Raw genomic sequence first — 17,770 nt, 5'->3', positions numbered from 1 at the left:
GAGAATAAGACAGGCAAACAAGTGGGAGTATGGGATTGATGATATTGCTCTGTGATCTTCCTTAGACTCAAAGGACTGAATGATCATTTGCTGTCAGGAAATAATGATACATATCATGGTAGCATATTTGAAATATAGCAGCCAGCATGTTTACATCACTAATTCAGGCATGTGCTCCATACAGTAAAAGGCCAATTTCTACAGTACCCTGGTCATATAAAAGAGGAATAATATGAAACTGGCTGTGGTAGTTTTATGGTAATAAATTAGGCCCAGCACTTGAGGATGAATATACAGCACCACAAAATCACTGTTAAATATCCAACCACCAAGTGCATCAGCCAGTTCGACAGGCATGAAGAGGAATTTGACACGGATATACAAAGATGGGGCCTAATGCATTGTGGGGAAAGCTGAGCCTGCTCAGAATTCCTAGATAACCATTATCTCGCAAACTTAACCAGCTACAACTTTGATCATTTTGGATTGCAAGCATTCTATAGATTATCTCAGATAGCCAAATGACCAGTTCTGTTGTACGGTCATCCACTTTAACTCCATTTGTCACTCTCCACAGATGCTGCCTAATCTGCTGAGTATTTCCAGCATCCTCCTTGGGTTCGTATTTGCAGCAGCTACTGTCTTCTCCCTCACACATTTACCAGCAGGCTTCTTTCTTTTATCCTCACACTACGACTCTTATTCATCTAGTAACTAGGTAACTATATCACCTGAACAACCTTTGTTCTCTCTACACCTCCCCCTCTGCCACTTAAAACTAGATTTCTCACTTTTCCCGTTCTGACGCAAATGTTGCCTGACCCTCTGTGCATTTCGGGCACTTTGTGTTCATTTAAATTGACTGCCTGCAGTCAGTGAATGATACAGCGCTAAATTAAACTGAACTGAAACAAACTGAACATTGCTAGACTGTTCAATGACTCTATGGTTTAGTGTTTTGTATTCTGTATTTTTCATTCGTTTTTTTTTGCCATTTGCGTCATCCGTTCTGTTTTTTGCACGTTGGGTATCTGATGTTTTCTTTGAAAAGGGTTCCGTGATGTTTCTTTGCTTCATGGCTGTCTGTGGGATTGTATACTGCATGCATACTTTGAACCTTTGAGAAGTTTGTTTTAGCAATCTCTTTCTGGATCATCAGGAAAACCTGATTCACTGATGCCCCTTGGAGGAGGGAAGGGCAATGGCACAACTAGTGGATTGCTAGTCTCACAACTCCAGCAAATACAAGTTCAACATAAGAACATAAGAAATAGGAGCAGGAGTAGTTCCATCTGGCCCATTGAGCCTTCTCCGCCATTCAATAAGATCATGGCTGATCTGATCATGGACTCATCTCCACCTACCTGCCTTTTCCCCATTACCCTAAATTCCCCTACTATGCAAAAATCTGGCCAACCTTGGCTGAGATATATCTACTGAGGTAGTCTCCACTGCTTCATATCAGACCTCTGCTGCTCTTTACATGCTGTTTGCACATACTTGCTGCGATTGTGTGGTTTTCCTCCAAGTGCTTTGGTTTCCTCTCAAAGATGCGTGGCTTGGTGAGCTAAGTGGTCACCGCAAGTGGCTCTGAAGATTGGATGTGGTAGAATTGGAGGGAAACGACACACACAAAATCCTGGAGGTTAGGCAGCATCTACAGAAATGTATAAACAGTTGAGGTTTCGGGCCGACACTCATCTTCAGGACTGAAAAGGAAGGGGGAAGATGCCAGAAGAAAAAGGTGGGGGGAGGGTAAGGAGGGAGGCGATAGATGAAGCCAGGTGAGTGGGAAAGGTCAAGGGCTGGAGAAGAAGGAATCTGATAGGAGTGAAGAGTGGACCATAGGAGAAAGGGAAGGAGGAGGGGACCCAAGGGGAAGCGATAGGTAGGTGAGAAGAGGTGAAAGGTCAGAATGGGGAATAGAGGAAGAAGGGAGGGTGTTCATTTTATTACCAGAAGGAGCTATTGATATTCAGGTTGGAGGCTACCTAGATGGAGTATAAGGTGTTGCTCCTCCACCCTGAGGGTGGCCTCATCTTGGCACAAGAGGAGGCCATGGATCGACATGTCAGAACAGGAATGGGAATCAGAATTAAAATGTTTGGCCAGCGGGAAGCTCGGCTTGTGGCAGACGGAGCAGAAGTGCTCAACGAAGCAGTGCCCCCAGTTTACAACGGGCATCGCCAATGTAGGTGTTAATGTAGAAGTTAATGGGAACATGGAGAAAGTAAAACAGGATTAGTGTAGGTAAATGCTGATTGGTCAGTGCACAGTCAATAAGCCAAAGGGCTTATTTCCATATCTCTATGACACTGTGATACTCTCTGAAGGAAACCTCCCATCCTTAACTCCAAAACCAAGAATGTGTTTACTACAAGCTGCCTTCCACAATTTAAGTGCAATTCAGGATGGAAAATAAATCAAGATGTTGCAAATGACGTTCGCATCCCAGAAGCAAATAAATAAAACTCATTACTTGACATGTTTGCTGTGGCAAGCTTTATTAAAATAAGCTTGCGTTCCCACTATCAGAACCTGTCACAAAGAAGCATTGAGAACAAATGGCAACCGAACTCCCTGTACAGTTCTGACTGTTGGTGATAGATTCCTCTGTTGTCATGGTGTTCTTCTCATGCGCTCTGTCTGTCTCTGGGGGTAACGTTACAATTGGATACTCGCGTGTGCATTGCCTGCATTTCCTGTCCATCCTCTCCGCTGGGAGCACAGAATCGTAAATTATCCTCTACACCTTATCCTGATTGTGGAAATGGAAAGTCAGCAGTTATAAGCAAGAATGGGAACGTAAGGTTTAAATGTGGTGTGTGAATAAACACAATTGTATTTCGCCAGGAGATGAATTTAACAGTCTTGCTTTCCCAGTAGACTGCTTCAGTCAACCAGAACACTGAGTGGATGAAGCCACAGCACGGAAGCACTGATCTGTGAGCAGGGCTTCTCCACAGAGTAAACCATGTGGTGTCACCCATGGCTTACGGCATAAAAGTATTAAATTATAGCTGACAAATAGTTGTTTATTTCCAATTAAAATCTCCAAGTGAAGTGGTTTTAACTGATACATTTTGGAGCCCATCAAATCAAGTGATTGAAATTGGAGGGTTGAATTTTACATTAGTGCTGATTTCCTACTTTACCCTCTCACATACGTGACTTTTCGCTGACAGAAGTGAACAGAGTAAGATACAGAAATAGACTGCCATTCCTTCATCATATCTAGGTTTAAAGCCTATCAATTTATATTGGTTTAGGAGGTCAGGATTGGATCACCATAAAAAGATTAAAAGTATTCTGAGAGGGAAATCAGGAGTATCGAACGAGGGTATGAGATGAATCTGGCAGTTAAGTTTAAGGAAAATAACAATATATATTAGAAAAAAATGGATAGCTGGGGAGAGAGTAGGTCTCCTTAGTGATCAGCAGGACCACAGGAGATCAGTGAGATAGTTAACAAATATTTCTCCTTAGTGTTTACTGAGAGAATATCATGGCTGAACAAGAGACAAAAGAAACAACATTCTGGAGGGCATTCGTATTACCAGAGAGAAGGTGTCTGCAGCCTCACAGCATCTTAAGGTGGATCAATCCCCAGGGTATAACTGAGGACATCCTCAGACTCGAGAGGAAATTGTGCAGGCCCTCGCACAGATGTTTTTTCTCCATCGGTAGCCACTGGTGAAGTTCCCAAAGACTGGAGGGTGGCTGAGGTTGTTCTACTGTTTAAACAGGGTAGCCAGGGCAGGCCAGAGAACTACAAGTAGGTCAGCATGACATCTCTAGTGGGGAAGCTACTGGAGGGGATTCTGAGGGACAGGATCTACCGGCATTTGGATAGGCAGTCATGGTCCCAGCCCGAAACATTGACTGTTTATTCATTCCCACAGATGCTGCCTGGCCTGCTGAGTTCCTCCAGCATTTTCTGATTTGGAGGAGTCAGCACGACTTGATGCATGTGAAGTCATGCTTGACGAACCTCTTCGAGATTTTTGATGTAACCAAAACTGTAGGTGAGGGTAGGACAATGGATGTTAACTATTTGGACTTTAGCAAGGCCTTTGACAAAGTCCTGCATGATAGGCTGGCCTGGAAGGTTAAGCCACATGGATCCAGGGAGAGCTGGTTCGGTGGATTCAAATTGGCTCATAGGTAGGAAGCAGAGAGTGGTGTCCAAGTGTTGCTTCTTGGAATGTTGTTTTGTGAGTAGTAGTGTTCCAGAGAGGTTGGTAGTGGGGCCCCCGATATTCATTGTTTTTACAAATGATTTGAATATGAATATCCAAGGCTTGGTCTGTAACTTTGCAGATGACATGAAATTGGGAGGTGGTGTTGATAGTGGTGGAGTGGAGATATGTCTCTACCGAAGGAGATATAAGGTGCTTATCTCCTCTGCTAGTCTGCAGACCACTCTTGAGTAAGGTGTAGCACCTGCTTAGCTCTCCCCCCCGATCAGGGTCACGTGAATCCATGGAAGCAGGAGGTGGATGGTCGTATGAACAGATGGTGCATATCACAAGTCCTGGTTATGTGACCACTGACACCTGGCAGACAATCTCTGAAGAGCATTGATAATGGCTGGGGTCACCCATCTTGTAAGATCAAATGCCCAGAAGAAGGCAATGGCAAAACACCTCCGTAGAAAAATTTGCCAAGAACAATCACAGTCAGAGATCATCATCGCCCATGTCATACGACATGGCACAAAATGATGATGATGATGTTGATAGTGAAGAAGGCCATTGTAGATAACAAGGGGATCTTGAACATTTAGGGTGGGATCTGGAGAGTGACAAATGGATTTCAGTACAGATAAGTATGAGGTAAAGCATTGTAGAAAGTCAGACCAGTGTAGCACTTATACTATGAATGGTGGGACACTAGAAAATGTAATAGATAGTTCATTGAAAGTGCTATCACAGGTGGTCAGGGTAGTTAAGAAAGGCATTTAGCACACAGGCCTTCATCAGTCAGAGAACTGAGTATAGGAGTTGGGACATTTTGTTGCAGTTGTATAAGTTGACAGTTTTAGTCACCCAGTTATGGGAAGGATATGGTTAAAATGGAAAAGATTTAGAAGGATATTGCTGGGAATAGAGAGCCTGAGTTACAGAGAGAGGATGGATAAGCTAGGTCTTTAGGTCTTCATTGCTTGTAACATCGGAGAATGAAGGGCGATGTCATAGAAATGTTTCATTATGAGAGGCATAGAAAAGGTAGACGGTAACAGTCTTTTCCCCAGGTCAGGGAAACTAGGGGGCATAGATTTAGCCTGAGAGGGGAAATATTTAAAAGGGACCAGAAGGAGGGGCAATGTTTTCATGTAGATGGTGACAAGTTTATGGAATGAGCTGCCAGAGGAAGTGGTTGAGGGAGGTACCATTTTATTATTGAAGTATCATTTAAGAAGCACTTGGATAGGTAGATGAAAGGACGGAGAGATTCAGGAAATTGGAACTAGCTGAGTGGGCACTGTGGTTCGAGTGCAGTTGTTGGGCCAGAGAGCTAATTGCGTGCTGTATAGTCTCTATGACTCTGTAAGTCCCGGTGATTTGCTTCACCAGGGGTTTTGCAGCAGTACGAGAAGGTAGCTCACCATCTCATATCCATGAGCAATAGGGTGTTGCCCTGACCGGGCAGGTCAGCATCTACTGCCCAAGGACATGTGTTGCCTAGGGGCATGGCTGGAATAATAAATAAGTGAATTAATAAAATAAGAAAACCTTAAATGAATCTGAAGTAGCTGAGTAAATCCAAGAGGATAATTTATATCTCCATTATTAATCTATAGATTGAATCACACATAATACCACAGAAAAGGAACATATTTGTGATAATATCAACTGACTGCTCGAAATACAAAAACAGAAAATGCTAAGAACACTCCATAAAGGAGATCACAGACAATTACATCAGAGCGCAATGGGCTGGAGAAATCAAATAGCCAGCAACAGGAAGCTCAGGGTTGCCCAGGTCGACCAAATGCTGATGGTCCACAAAGACCAGGAGAAGTACCTCAGGTTCACCCAACAAATGAAATCCCACCACCAGACACATGTTCTCCTTCTGTCCCTTTTCAACTGTCTGAATCAGCTCTATCTTCCATGACTTCCTGGTTTATTCTTTCATCTTTTCCAACCACTCCCCTTCTCATGGCAACTTTCAATGCCTCCGCAAGAGATGGAGCACCTATCTGTTCCTACCTTTCCTTTGCTGCAACTAGGGCCCAAATAGCCTTTCACTTGTACAGATTCACTTGCATTCCTTCCGGTCTGGCGCGCCACATTCAGAGTTCGCGATCTGGTCTGCGTTACATTGGGAAATTTTGACCACAGTGCGGAGGACCTGACTTCAGTCCATAAGGTTGACTCAGTGCTTTCTGTTGCCGGACATTTCAATTCTTCATCCCACTTTGACTTATCTGTTTGTGGGCTCCTGCACTGTCATAACAAGGCCTGATGTGAGCTTGAAGAACCCCTCATCTTTGTCTTAGGCACATTGCAGCCTTCAGGATTCAGCGTCAAGTTCTGCAAATTCAGGTAACTTTCATCCCAAGTCTCTATCTAGCTATCTCTTTATGTAGTTATTTATTTATTGGCACACAGTGCAGAGTAGGCCCTTCTATCCCTTCGAGTGGCACCGTCCAGCAATCCTCCAATTTAATCGTAGCCTAATCACGGGACAATTCACAATGACCAATTAATGTACCAACCCCTGGTACACCCTTGGACTGTGTGAGGAAACCAGAGCACCCAGATGAAACCCTTGCCATCACAGGGAGAATGTACAAGCTCCTTACAGGCAATGGCAGGAATTGAATCTAAGTTGCCGGTACTGTAAAGTGACGTGCTAACCACTATGCTACCGTATCAGAATGGTCAGGTTCCTCTCAGCTCCTGTTCTCTCTCTCCATTAGGTCAGCCTGACCTATTGGGTATGTCCTACAGCCCTGCATTTCGAAACGTTTACGTTCTTTTGACTGTTCTTTCTCACTCTGTAACTACCCTCATTTCAATACTCTTTGGAACACAAAACCATGTCCTCTCTCCTGTCTACAAGGTAACTTCGTAGATCAATAACTATGGCCTCACCCTATCAGAAATATTCTGACTTGTCTTGTCTCTTCCAGCAACTTCATACTGTCTTATTTTCTTTCCATCCCAGTTATGATGAAGGCGCTTGAACCTGAAACATTAACTATCTCCACAGCCGCTGTTTGATCTGCTGAGTGTTTCCAGCATTTCCTGCTGAGGAAATGCCGGAGCCGGCACATCGTGGCATCCACACTCGGTTGGGGGGCCGGCACCTCCCGTTGGAGCTGACTCCCGTGGTTGAGCGGTGGAATGACAGGCTGGATTGCGTGCACTTGCACGTTGCCGGGAGACTGTATCATTAACTTCAGGACATGTCGCACAGGGTCTTGGACTATACGTGGGTGTGTGTGTGTGTGTGTGTGTGTGTGTGTGTGTGTTTTGAATGAATATGCTTCTTTGCTCACTAACTTGAATGTGCTATTTTGCATGATTTGGCCCCAGATGAGTGTTGTTTTGTTGGCTGAATCTATGTATAGTTGAAAGATAATTAAACTTGATTTGATCTGATTTTTGCTTCAGGTGTCCAGCATTGGCCGTTTTTCAATTGCCATTGGCTGCCCTGATCTGAATACCGGTGCCTGTATGAAAAATCTTCATTTTCATTCCATGTGCTTCATTCACATTTACCTTCCGGAGAGGAGAGGGAAATGAAGGTTGGGTGGAAATTTTTGGTCTGAGTTGACATGGTCAGCAAGAAACATCAGTAAGGGAACTCCCAATGTAAGGGGAATAACAGGTGAAGGTTAAGAGCAGATGCATGGAAAAACATTTGAAAAGTGACACCTAATGGGTTTAATAGCTTATGAATGGATTTTTAATATACAGACGGAGGACACTAAAAGCTTTACGTTTTTTAGTAAAGCTCTCAGTAAACGCAGAAAATTCCATTGATAGAACATTTCTGCTCATAATCGTGAACTGAAATTCACCTCAAGTTCACCAGATCAGTATAAAAAAGGTGCTTCGTAGTGGCATGTATTTATAGAGTGGCTTCCAAATTGTGGGGTTCCCAGCCAAACATGTTTCCAGGACAGTGCACAGCAGGCACACAAAGAATTTATTTCTGAGTCCTCCGAGGGTAAAGTTCTGCAGTGTATGAGATCCGGAGTATTGTGTGCTGCAGAGCAGAGCTCATGCGATCTACAAGTTCTGTAAGGGAGGTTGTTAATGCATTTCTGGTCCCCACACGGCAGGAGAGATGCGAAGGCTTTGAAGAGCGTGCAGGAGAGGATTATCAGGATGTTGCCTGAATTGGAGTGTGCATTAGTGATAATGAGAAGTTGGACAAACTTGGATTCTTTTCTCTAGAGAGGCTCGATTATGAGAGGCATAGATAAAGTAGATAGTGAGAGCCTTCTTCTTTATCCCAGGATGAAAATGTCAAGTACTAGAGGGCATAGATTTAAGGTGAGGGGTGGAAAGTTTAAAGGAGACGTGCAAGGCAAGATTTCTTTTCTAGGTGCCTGAGAAGCCCTGACAGGGAAAGCGATAAAGCAGATACGATAGCAACATTTAAGAGATACTTAGTTTCTGCCTATACATGTGTCTGTCTATGTGCAGGCAAATGGGATCAGTTGAGATTGACATCTTGGTTGGAGCAGACATGATGGGCTGAAAAGCCTGTGCCTGTGCTGTACAGTTCTACATTCCATGTTCTTTGGCCGGGGGCATTGCCATCTCCTTTGGGCAGGATCTGGTCCTTCAGAGTCCAGTCAGGTCAACAAAGGGGTTGATGAGAGAAGGGAGCAGCGATGGACTGCTGCTGAGTGGTGAGGACCAGGCTAGAGACCGCAGGGCTGCAGAACCAGGATGGAAACTGTAGGACATGGTTTTAACAACTCAAAGCATGATCTTCAGGGACTAATACAGAGATCTGCTGATATCTCTGTGGCTTTGAGGAATGGAAAAAGAATTCAAGATTCCAGATTTTTTCTAGTTTAAATGTGTTCGTCCATCATTGTCGATGAGGACCTCGACACCATTATGATGGTGTCGAGACTAGCGCATGATTTGGATTTATGTGTGGGAGAGTTGCGCAGCGTCAGCCTCACTCTCCCTTCCCAATTCCCATATGGATCCCGTGGCAAGACAGCGTCGAGACAGCTGGAGATGGGGCTAGGCACAGTGGATGACCAGGATGTCTTCTGTGTCTTGTCCTGCCCCACAGGTTCCACGACGCTTGCAGGGACCGCCTTCTTGACCGTTGGACCTTCCATTGGTCTCGTCCGCTCAATCCGCCAGAGTCTGTCTTCACATGCTGGGATAGACAACTCCCTATCTCACTGAGGGTTTGAGACCCGTCAGCTACCCTCACCTGGTTTAGCCAGCTTGTTGAAGCCGTTGCCCGGGGTGTGGCTGCTGTCGCATGCAAACAGCTACGGGGAGCCACGGGTGAGAGCTGAGTGCCAGGTGGGAATCAAAGGTGGACTAACTGCCTTGAAATGGAAGTAGTATGGAAGTAGTAAAATGGATTCAGCAGTGGCTAGATGGGAGATGCCAGAGAGTAGTGGTGGATAACTGTGTGTCAGATTGGAGGATGGTGTGTAGCGGTGTGCCTCAGGGATCTGTACTGGGTCCAATGTTGTTTGTAATATATATTAATGATCTGGATGATGGGGTGGTAAATTGGATTGGTAAGTATGCAGATGATACTAAGATAGGTGGCGTTGTGGATGATGAGGTAGGTTTTCAAAACTTGCAGATAGATTTAGGTCAGTTAGGTTGAGGCAGGTTCGATGTTGTCATTTAAAGTTAAATTGGTTAGATATATGGACAGGAAAGGAATGGAGGGTTATGCGCTGAGTGCAGGTCAGTGGGACTAGGAAAGGGTAAGAGCTCAGCATGGACTAGAAGGGCCGAGATGGCCTGTTTCTGTGCTGTAATTGCTATATGGTTATATGGTTATATGGTTAAAAGGATGCAACACGTTCCCCCACCAGAGGTGCTACCCCTCCCTGACACCCCGTACACCCTTCATAGTTTAAATATGAAGAAACTAACAGATGATAGTGAGGTGAGTCAATTAGTGAAGAATAAGTCCTTAATGTCCATAATTTGCAATTGATTGTCAGTCCCTCTCTGAAGAGACCGTGTGTGGATTAGGAAATCCATATTGAAATCATGGCAATTTGTTGGTCCAAATGGATGGTAATTCAGTTTATGCCTTATGCTTGGAAAACTGAAGCAATTTGCAGAAATGAGAGTGATTTAAATTATCCAACAGGGACAGCCTGATACTGAGGGAGTGGACACCGCAGTAATTTAGAAGCTAGCGTGACACTATTACTACTCGGAGTATTGGAGTTCAGGGTTCAATTCTGGTGTGCTTTGTATGGAATGCATGGGTTTTCCCCGGGTGCTCTGGTTCCCACTCCTCAGTCGAAAAACACAGCAGGTAGGTTAATTGGCCATTGTAAATTGTCCTGAGATTAGGTTGCTGGGGTGACGTGGCTCGAAGGGCCGGAAGAGCCTATTCCACACTGTATCTGAAAATAAATAAAACTAAAAATAAATAAATACATCTATCTTGAGGGATAATGACTCCACCCATCTACATCTCTGCTGCCTTTTTGAAAGTCCTTTATCAGATTGTCTGCCTTCTGCAGTTGGTTTGGTCAGTAGCAATGGGATATTCAGGTAAACATGATCGGTCTAGCAACGTCATCTAACTGATGGGTACTTGATGGTCACTAGAGACGCTGTGGGCGAAGGGCCCTGTTGCTGTGGTTTATCTCTCCTTATGCTCTGCCTGAGGTACCCAGTGCATCTCCAAAGGCTGCACAAAATGCAGAAGTCTTTGCTACCTCAGTTCTTTGGTGTTATCCTTTCAGAGGACCTGTCTTGGGCCCAGCACCTAAGTGCAATTACAAAGAAAGCACAGCAGCGTCTCTACTTCCTTTGGAGTTTGTGAAGATTCGGCATGACATCTAAGACCTTGACAAACTTCTATAGATGTGTGGTGGAGGGTATATTAACTGGCTGCATCACAGCCTGGTATGGAAACACCAATGCATTGATGGAAAATCCTACAACAAGGAGTGGATACAACCCAGTTCATCACGGGTAAAGCCCTCCCCACTATTGAACACATCTACATGGTTGTCACAGGAAATTAGCTCCATCATCAGGGACCCCCACCATCCAGGCCCTGCTCTCTTCTTGCTGCTGCCATCAGGAAGAAGGTAGAGAAGCCTCAGGACTCACACCACCAGGTTCAAGAACAATTATTACCTCTCAAACATCAGGCTCTTGAACCAGAAGGGATAACTTGACTCACCTCATCACTGAACTGTTCAAAGGTACATTTAATGTCAGAGAAATGTATACAATATGCATCCTCAAATGCTTTTTCTTCCCACAATCTATGGATTCATTTTCAAGAACTCTTCATCTCATGTTCTCAATCTTTATTGCTTTTTATTCCTTTTTGTATTTGCATAGTTTGTTGTCGTTTTCACACTGGTCTTCCATTGATTCTATTATTGGTATTGGATTTATTGAATATGCCCGCAAGAAAATTAAACAGGGCAGTATATGGTGACAAATATATACTATGACAATTAATTTACCTTGAACTTTGTCCTAATTGAGCATAAAGATTGGTGTGGAGTGAATGTTAAATTCCAGTTTCAAGCTAATACCCAGTTTGTGAAGATTAGCAATCCTTAATTGTATATTTTTAATGTAATATAATGTTGAAACACATAGAAAATATAAATTTTGTCAGAACATTCTGCTGAATTTACATTAGTTATCATATCATTAAGAGCAACATCAGGATTAATAATTAATTTATGATTAATGCAGATAGTCTGCGAGAGTGGCCTATGTCCCGAATCTGCTTTTGCAAAGTCTGCTGAAAGAACAAAGGGAATTCTCCTGTATACCATGTCTGACGTTTTGTTCCTTGATAAAGTCCAACTTGCGAAGACAAAACTGTGGAAACTCTCCAGAAATCTGGTTTGTTTGTGGTTGAATGAGTCTGCAATGTTGTTTGGAAACAGTGAAGGATTTTAAGATGTGAAAGAAATAGTAAAATATTGCAGTCACATAACTATGTATAAAGAATTGTAAGGACTTTCAGTGCAACTCTTGGATTTTTAGTGTGGCTTACATTCCTTGAGTAGAGTATGTAATAAATTTGGCAGTAAAAGTTATACTGTTTTGTGTCTTTTGAATCCTAATCAGTCGAATTCAAGATTCTTCTGATTTATTTTGAAATCTTATATTTGATGAAACAGACTATAAAAGGTATTGATAAACAAAAGAAAATCTGCAGAAGTTGGAAATCCAAGCAACACACACAAAATGCTGGAGGAGCTCAGCAGGCCAGGTAGAATCTATGGAAAAAAGTAAACAGTTGACACTTCAGACCAAAGCCCTTCATCAGGACTGGAAAGAAAGATGAGAAGTCAGGAATAAGAAGGTGGGGGAGGGGGCGGGGAGGAAGAAGTACCAGGTGGTAGGTGATAGGTGAAACCGAGAGAGGAGGAAGGAGTAAAGTGGAAGTTGGTCGCTGAAAGAGATAAAGGGCTGATAAAAGAGGATAGAAGACTATGGAAGAAAGGGAAGGAGGAGGAGTACCAGAGGAGGTGATGAGCAGGTAAGGAGATAAGGTGAGAGAGGGAATCAGGAATGGGGAATGGTGAAGAAGATGTGGGAGTAATTGGTGGGGGCATATTCCATCTAGGTAGTCTTCAACCTGATAGCATGTATTCTGTCTGTGTAGCCTCCAACCTGATGGGCATGAACATCAATTTCTCGAACTTCTGGAATTGCCCCTCCCACTCCTCCTTTCACTATTCCCCATTTCTGTTTCCCTCCAGTCCCTCTCCATCCATCTCTCTTGCCATTCTGACCACCCCCCCTCCACCTAAAGTTCTCTGGACGGTGGGTTCAGGTGATTGGGACAGAGCTGTATGCCTCATAGGCCTGGCTATACCTGTCAGATTTGGTGGTGGAGGTTTAGAGAAGAGGGCAGTTGATAATCTGAGGGAAATGATGGGAATAATAAGGGACAGATACTGTGGAAGGAGGCAGGGGAGTTGTTGGCTGACTCTCTCTGGGAGTGACACACACAAAGTGGTGGAAAATCTCAGCATTTATGGAGAGGAATAAACAGCGACCTTTTGGGCCAAGACCCTTCATCACAGGCCCAAAACATTGCTTACTCCTCTCCATAGATGGTGCCTGACCTACTAAGTTCCTCCAGCACTTTGTGTGTCTGTTGCTCAAGATTCCCAGTATTTCCTGTTCTCATGTTTATGATTTCTCTGAGAATGGTTTAGACAACCATGTCTGAAAGCTCACTCGACTGGCAATTACCAAATTGGCTCCCCTGTATTAGCTGTCAAAAGTTATTGTGCCCAGGGTCTTCCCTTCCATTAAACTTGTATCCCAAAGTGGAAGGTGTGTTTATTTTATTTCCCTAGAGGATCCTGGCCTGTCCTTAATCAGATACCAGGGTCAGAAAGCTTTGCTTTTAGAGCTCTGCTTAAAAAAAAGCAGCTGCTGAAGCCTTTAGGTTAATGAACACTCTTCTCAATATTATTCTTTTTGTATACTTTCCTCCCTGATTGAAGTACCTTAACCAATACAGTTTCGTGTAGCTATTATCTTCGTGAAATGGAATCCTCAATCTTTCCAGCCTTGCCCCCATCAACTCATCCCTGTCCTAACTCTCCGCACTTAAGAGGTGCTGCATCCAAAACTCTTTAGTGAGAGGTGTCATGCTAACAGTTGAACTTAGCAGCCTTTACAGTAAGCAGTGCTAGGTAGGGACCTAACTTAACCAGCAACATAACTTGCCATTTAGCAAGCCACCAGATGGCCAAAGTGATTGAACTAATACTGGAGCCAAGCTGCAGCCAGGAAAAGCCAGGTTTAAAAAAAATTGTTACATGTCGGTGAAATCATCACAAACTGAGTAGGAATCCTCTCCTGAATTCCACTTGCAATTCCTGGGTCTCCCCAGCTCTAATGCCTTTTCCGCTCTAATGCCTTTTCCACTCTAATACCCTTGGGTATATTTAAGGCAGAGGATGATAGATTCTTGAATAGTCAGGGCATGAAGGGATACATGGCGAAGGCAGGAGATTGGGGCTGAGAGGGAAATGAATCAACCATGATGAAATAGCAGAGCAAATGCGATGGGCCAAATGGCCTAATTTTGCTCCTTTATCTTATGGTCTTATAATTGTCTAAAAAAATCTTGGCAACCTCCCAACACCTACATCATTTTCTCAGACCACCAGAAGTACTAACTGCTGCCAAATTTTGCTCCTGCGCGCTTCACCGGGAAATGTCACTCGGCTGCTTAATTTCTTCAGGTCATGAATTCTTCACAACCAAGGCTCAGTTGAAGAGAAGTCTGTGAATTTGAACGCCTGTCTGTGTCGAGTGCACCAGTACTATAGATAATTAGAGAATGTTCTGCAAACAAATGATTGTTCCCAAGTTAATTTGTGTTAAGATTTTATAGGTAAAATAAAATTATTGAATGAAACTAAACTTCTTCATCTTGTCTTTGTTTCTGTTATACTAGCGTATTTCAATCTTTCTGTTCTGGGATACTGCAATATTCGTGAGCCTCACAATATTAGTGAGTTCCATAAACCATTGGGATTGATGGTATGACAGTCTTCCACACTCTACACAGCACTGAGGAAGTATGGGATGTGCTGAACTCACTACTGAGTCCAGGAGTGTTCCACAATCTCCGGAGAACCCCATGATTTGTGAAATTCCCTTGGACATCATGCCTCACTGCCAGAGTCAGAGCCAGACTGCCTCAGAACAGATTGGCCTTTGAATGGTGGGAGCAAACACTGCCGCCAGTGGAAAAACGTGTCATCAGATGTGGACATCCATTTTAGGATTGGTTCTGGATCTGTGTAATTGAGGGAATTAGCTGTCAAATGCAAAACAGTTGGAATATCCAGGATGAATCACATCATTGCTTCACTATTGAAATCCATGTTTTTATGGGAATTAGAAAGAAAGTTAGGCCATGCCAAAGATTAAGCCAAACCGTGATCTATTGAATGGGAGGGCAATGTTCTTCTTAGGTTCTGACAAAAACTAAGATAGGCACAGCTCATTAAATGCAGCTCAGCAATTATTTTATTCTTTGGTAAATACTTGCTGTTGTGTTCAGTGCCCACATTATTCCGTAAACCAATACAGATGCTTGAATATCCGAACAACAAAGACAACCTTGATAGATATCACTGTTGCACACTTGATGCTCTCCATATGCTAAGTGTGATACATAAACAGCAACACTATATCCTACTGAATGCTCTGTGTCCACAGACTGTGACACATCGGCATAGCAGTTAATATGGCTCTCACGTTGCTCCTAACCTCAGACCTTGCCTGTATGAAGTTCACATGTTCACTCCATAGCTACATGGGTTTCCTCAATGTGCTCCCAGACATGCTGGTAGATTAATTGGCTACTGTAAGTAGCCTTAGTATACGTTACAAGCCAAAAGAATCAAAGGGGAATTAATGGGCATGTGTAGGAGCGATGTTCTTCGAGAAACAGAGACTAGTAGGATTGTTCATCTAAGAACAGACTTGCGGGCTGAATGGCCTTATTGTGCCATTATAAGATTTTCAGATTAAATATGACTGGGTGACACATTAAAGTTTCTAATATTTAAGCATTTCAAAGCATATTTGTGCTTCTTTGTACAGACATCCCAATCAAGCAATGAAGGCAAAAGAACATTCTCTAAAAATGTGCATTTTATAGAACATCTGCTATTAGATGGGATGGATTGAAAGAAAATAAGAGTGAAGAAGGAAGCATGATGTGATATTGTGAGGGATATTTTGGAGGTTATTTATAGCTGTGTTTGGGGGTTGGTTGGACTATCTTAGAAAAAGTATTCATACAGTGAATCTCATATACAGTGGGGTCAATATGCATAATTAAATAATTAGAAAACAAGGGAGAATAAGAATATCCAAATTGACCAACCATTCCCAATACTATAATCCAGGTGTGAATCTTTGCAGTATAATCAGAGTGAAAGGATCATAATTTATTCTTTTGTGTGTACCTGTGACTTTTAAAAAACATGTAAGAGAATTTAAATTGTGAAGAATTCTTTTAAATCACCATGGTTTGAAACCCAATTGCTAAATTATGGCTTTGAGTTGCATTTTAAGAAGATGTTATGTTAAATTCAGTATTTTCAATGAATACCTTTCAGTGTTCAGAGATTCCTGTAAAAATTCAACTCTCTGTCTTTCTCTGCTCCTTCATCTTGCTTCTTTGTCTGCAGCTTCTAATTTTAAACAACATCCAATTTTCACAGCAGGTGCAGCCACTCTCCTTGTCTCTTTGCTCAAGCTGCCATTTCGGTTTTCCAGCATTTCATTGGCTCAGCTCTTGTGAGCTGGTGTATTTCTCCTCTGCCAGATACGCATTGGGTTTCGGATTATCATAACAAGTTTAGCCACAATTCCAAAATTTCGACTCATTGCCCCTCTGGCCCATTGACTATGGAAAACAAAACAAATTCAAGGTGAATTCAGCAAAAATCCAGCACCAACAAACTTTAGAAAGGACAATCATGCTCTTAAATAATGGGCACAGGATGGTGTGAATTTCCATTTGGTACAAAAAAGTTTTAGTCCAACCTTACTATTTGGAATGGTCAAAAGGTGAGAGAGAGAGAGAGAGAGAGAGAATGAGAATTTGTTTATTTATGTGCATGTTATTTACCTTTCCTCACATATGTCCGGCTTTTCCTATTGGTTGTTTTGACCACTAACTGACACCAGGTGTTTATTTACAGTAGCTAATCAACAGAGGAGCACCCAGAAGAAATCCATGTGATAACAAAAAACATGCAACCTCCACGTAAACATAAGAACTTAAGACATTGAACCATAATTAGGGTCTTCAGCCCCTCAAGTCTGCTCCACTATTCCATCGTGGCTGATTTATTATGGATCTCCACCACATTCTCCTGTCTTCTCCCTGTAAGCTTTAACACCCTGACTAATCAAGAACCTATCAACCTCTGTTTTAAATACACTCGATGACTTGGTCTGCGGCAATGAGTACAAGGATTAACCACCCTCTGAGAAATTCCTCCTCATCTCTGTTTGAAAGTGACACCCTTCTATTCTGAGGGTAAGGCTCTGGTCCTAAACTCCCCCACTATAAGAAATATCCTCTCACATCCACTCTATCTAGACCTTTCAATATTCAATAGGTTTCAGTGAGTCTTCCCCGACCCCCTCCCCATTCTTCGAAACTCCGGCACCAGAAGATATAATTCAATCTAAGTACCTGGAGCTGTACAGAGATGACAAATATTAGTACAGAGGAAGGTATCTATTCAGATGACCCATCTCAAAGTACTGTCAGAGATTTTGGTTTCACACTCTGGTGCCTAAATGAATCTCGAGCGAGTCCAGAGGCTCACCTTTCTGTCACCTGCTTGCTCTCGAGCTTCTAATAAGACACACTTCTAGGATGTTTTCCAATCATTTTCCAGTGTTGCTGTGGAAGCTATTTGAAACTACCCTTTCTGTGTTAAGAGAGGCAGTCCCAACCTGGAAACGTCTGAATTATGAATGATCTAGCAAACTCAATGATCTCTTGCTTTTGGTTTGAAATATTTCTTGAAGATATTGTCATTGAT

General features: G+C 42.9%; 1 protein-coding gene across 7 annotated transcripts in view; it reads left to right on the top strand.

The window, feature by feature from the left end:
* LOC140209773 (WD repeat-containing protein 72-like) overlaps window positions 1-14,578 on the top strand; it is a 360,805-nt gene extending 346,227 nt beyond the window's left edge. For 4 of the 7 annotated variants that reach the window (XM_072278224.1, XM_072278225.1, XM_072278229.1 and 1 more), the window contains one exon: window positions 11,913-14,578. In XM_072278224.1, coding sequence (XP_072134325.1) covers window positions 11,913-12,122 — 210 coding nt within the window. In that variant the 3' untranslated portion in view covers window positions 12,123-14,578. The remainder of the gene's footprint in view (window positions 1-11,912) is intronic. The other 3 variants (XM_072278227.1, XM_072278226.1, XM_072278228.1) reach the window with 2 other exon arrangements.
* Window positions 14,579-17,770: the final 3,192 nt, after the last annotated feature.

This window comes from Mobula birostris, chromosome 14 (genome assembly GCF_030028105.1).
Source record: "Mobula birostris isolate sMobBir1 chromosome 14, sMobBir1.hap1, whole genome shotgun sequence".
Taxonomy (NCBI): Eukaryota; Metazoa; Chordata; class Chondrichthyes; order Myliobatiformes; family Myliobatidae; genus Mobula; species Mobula birostris.
This window is presented reverse-complemented; position numbering and strand designations above follow the sequence as displayed.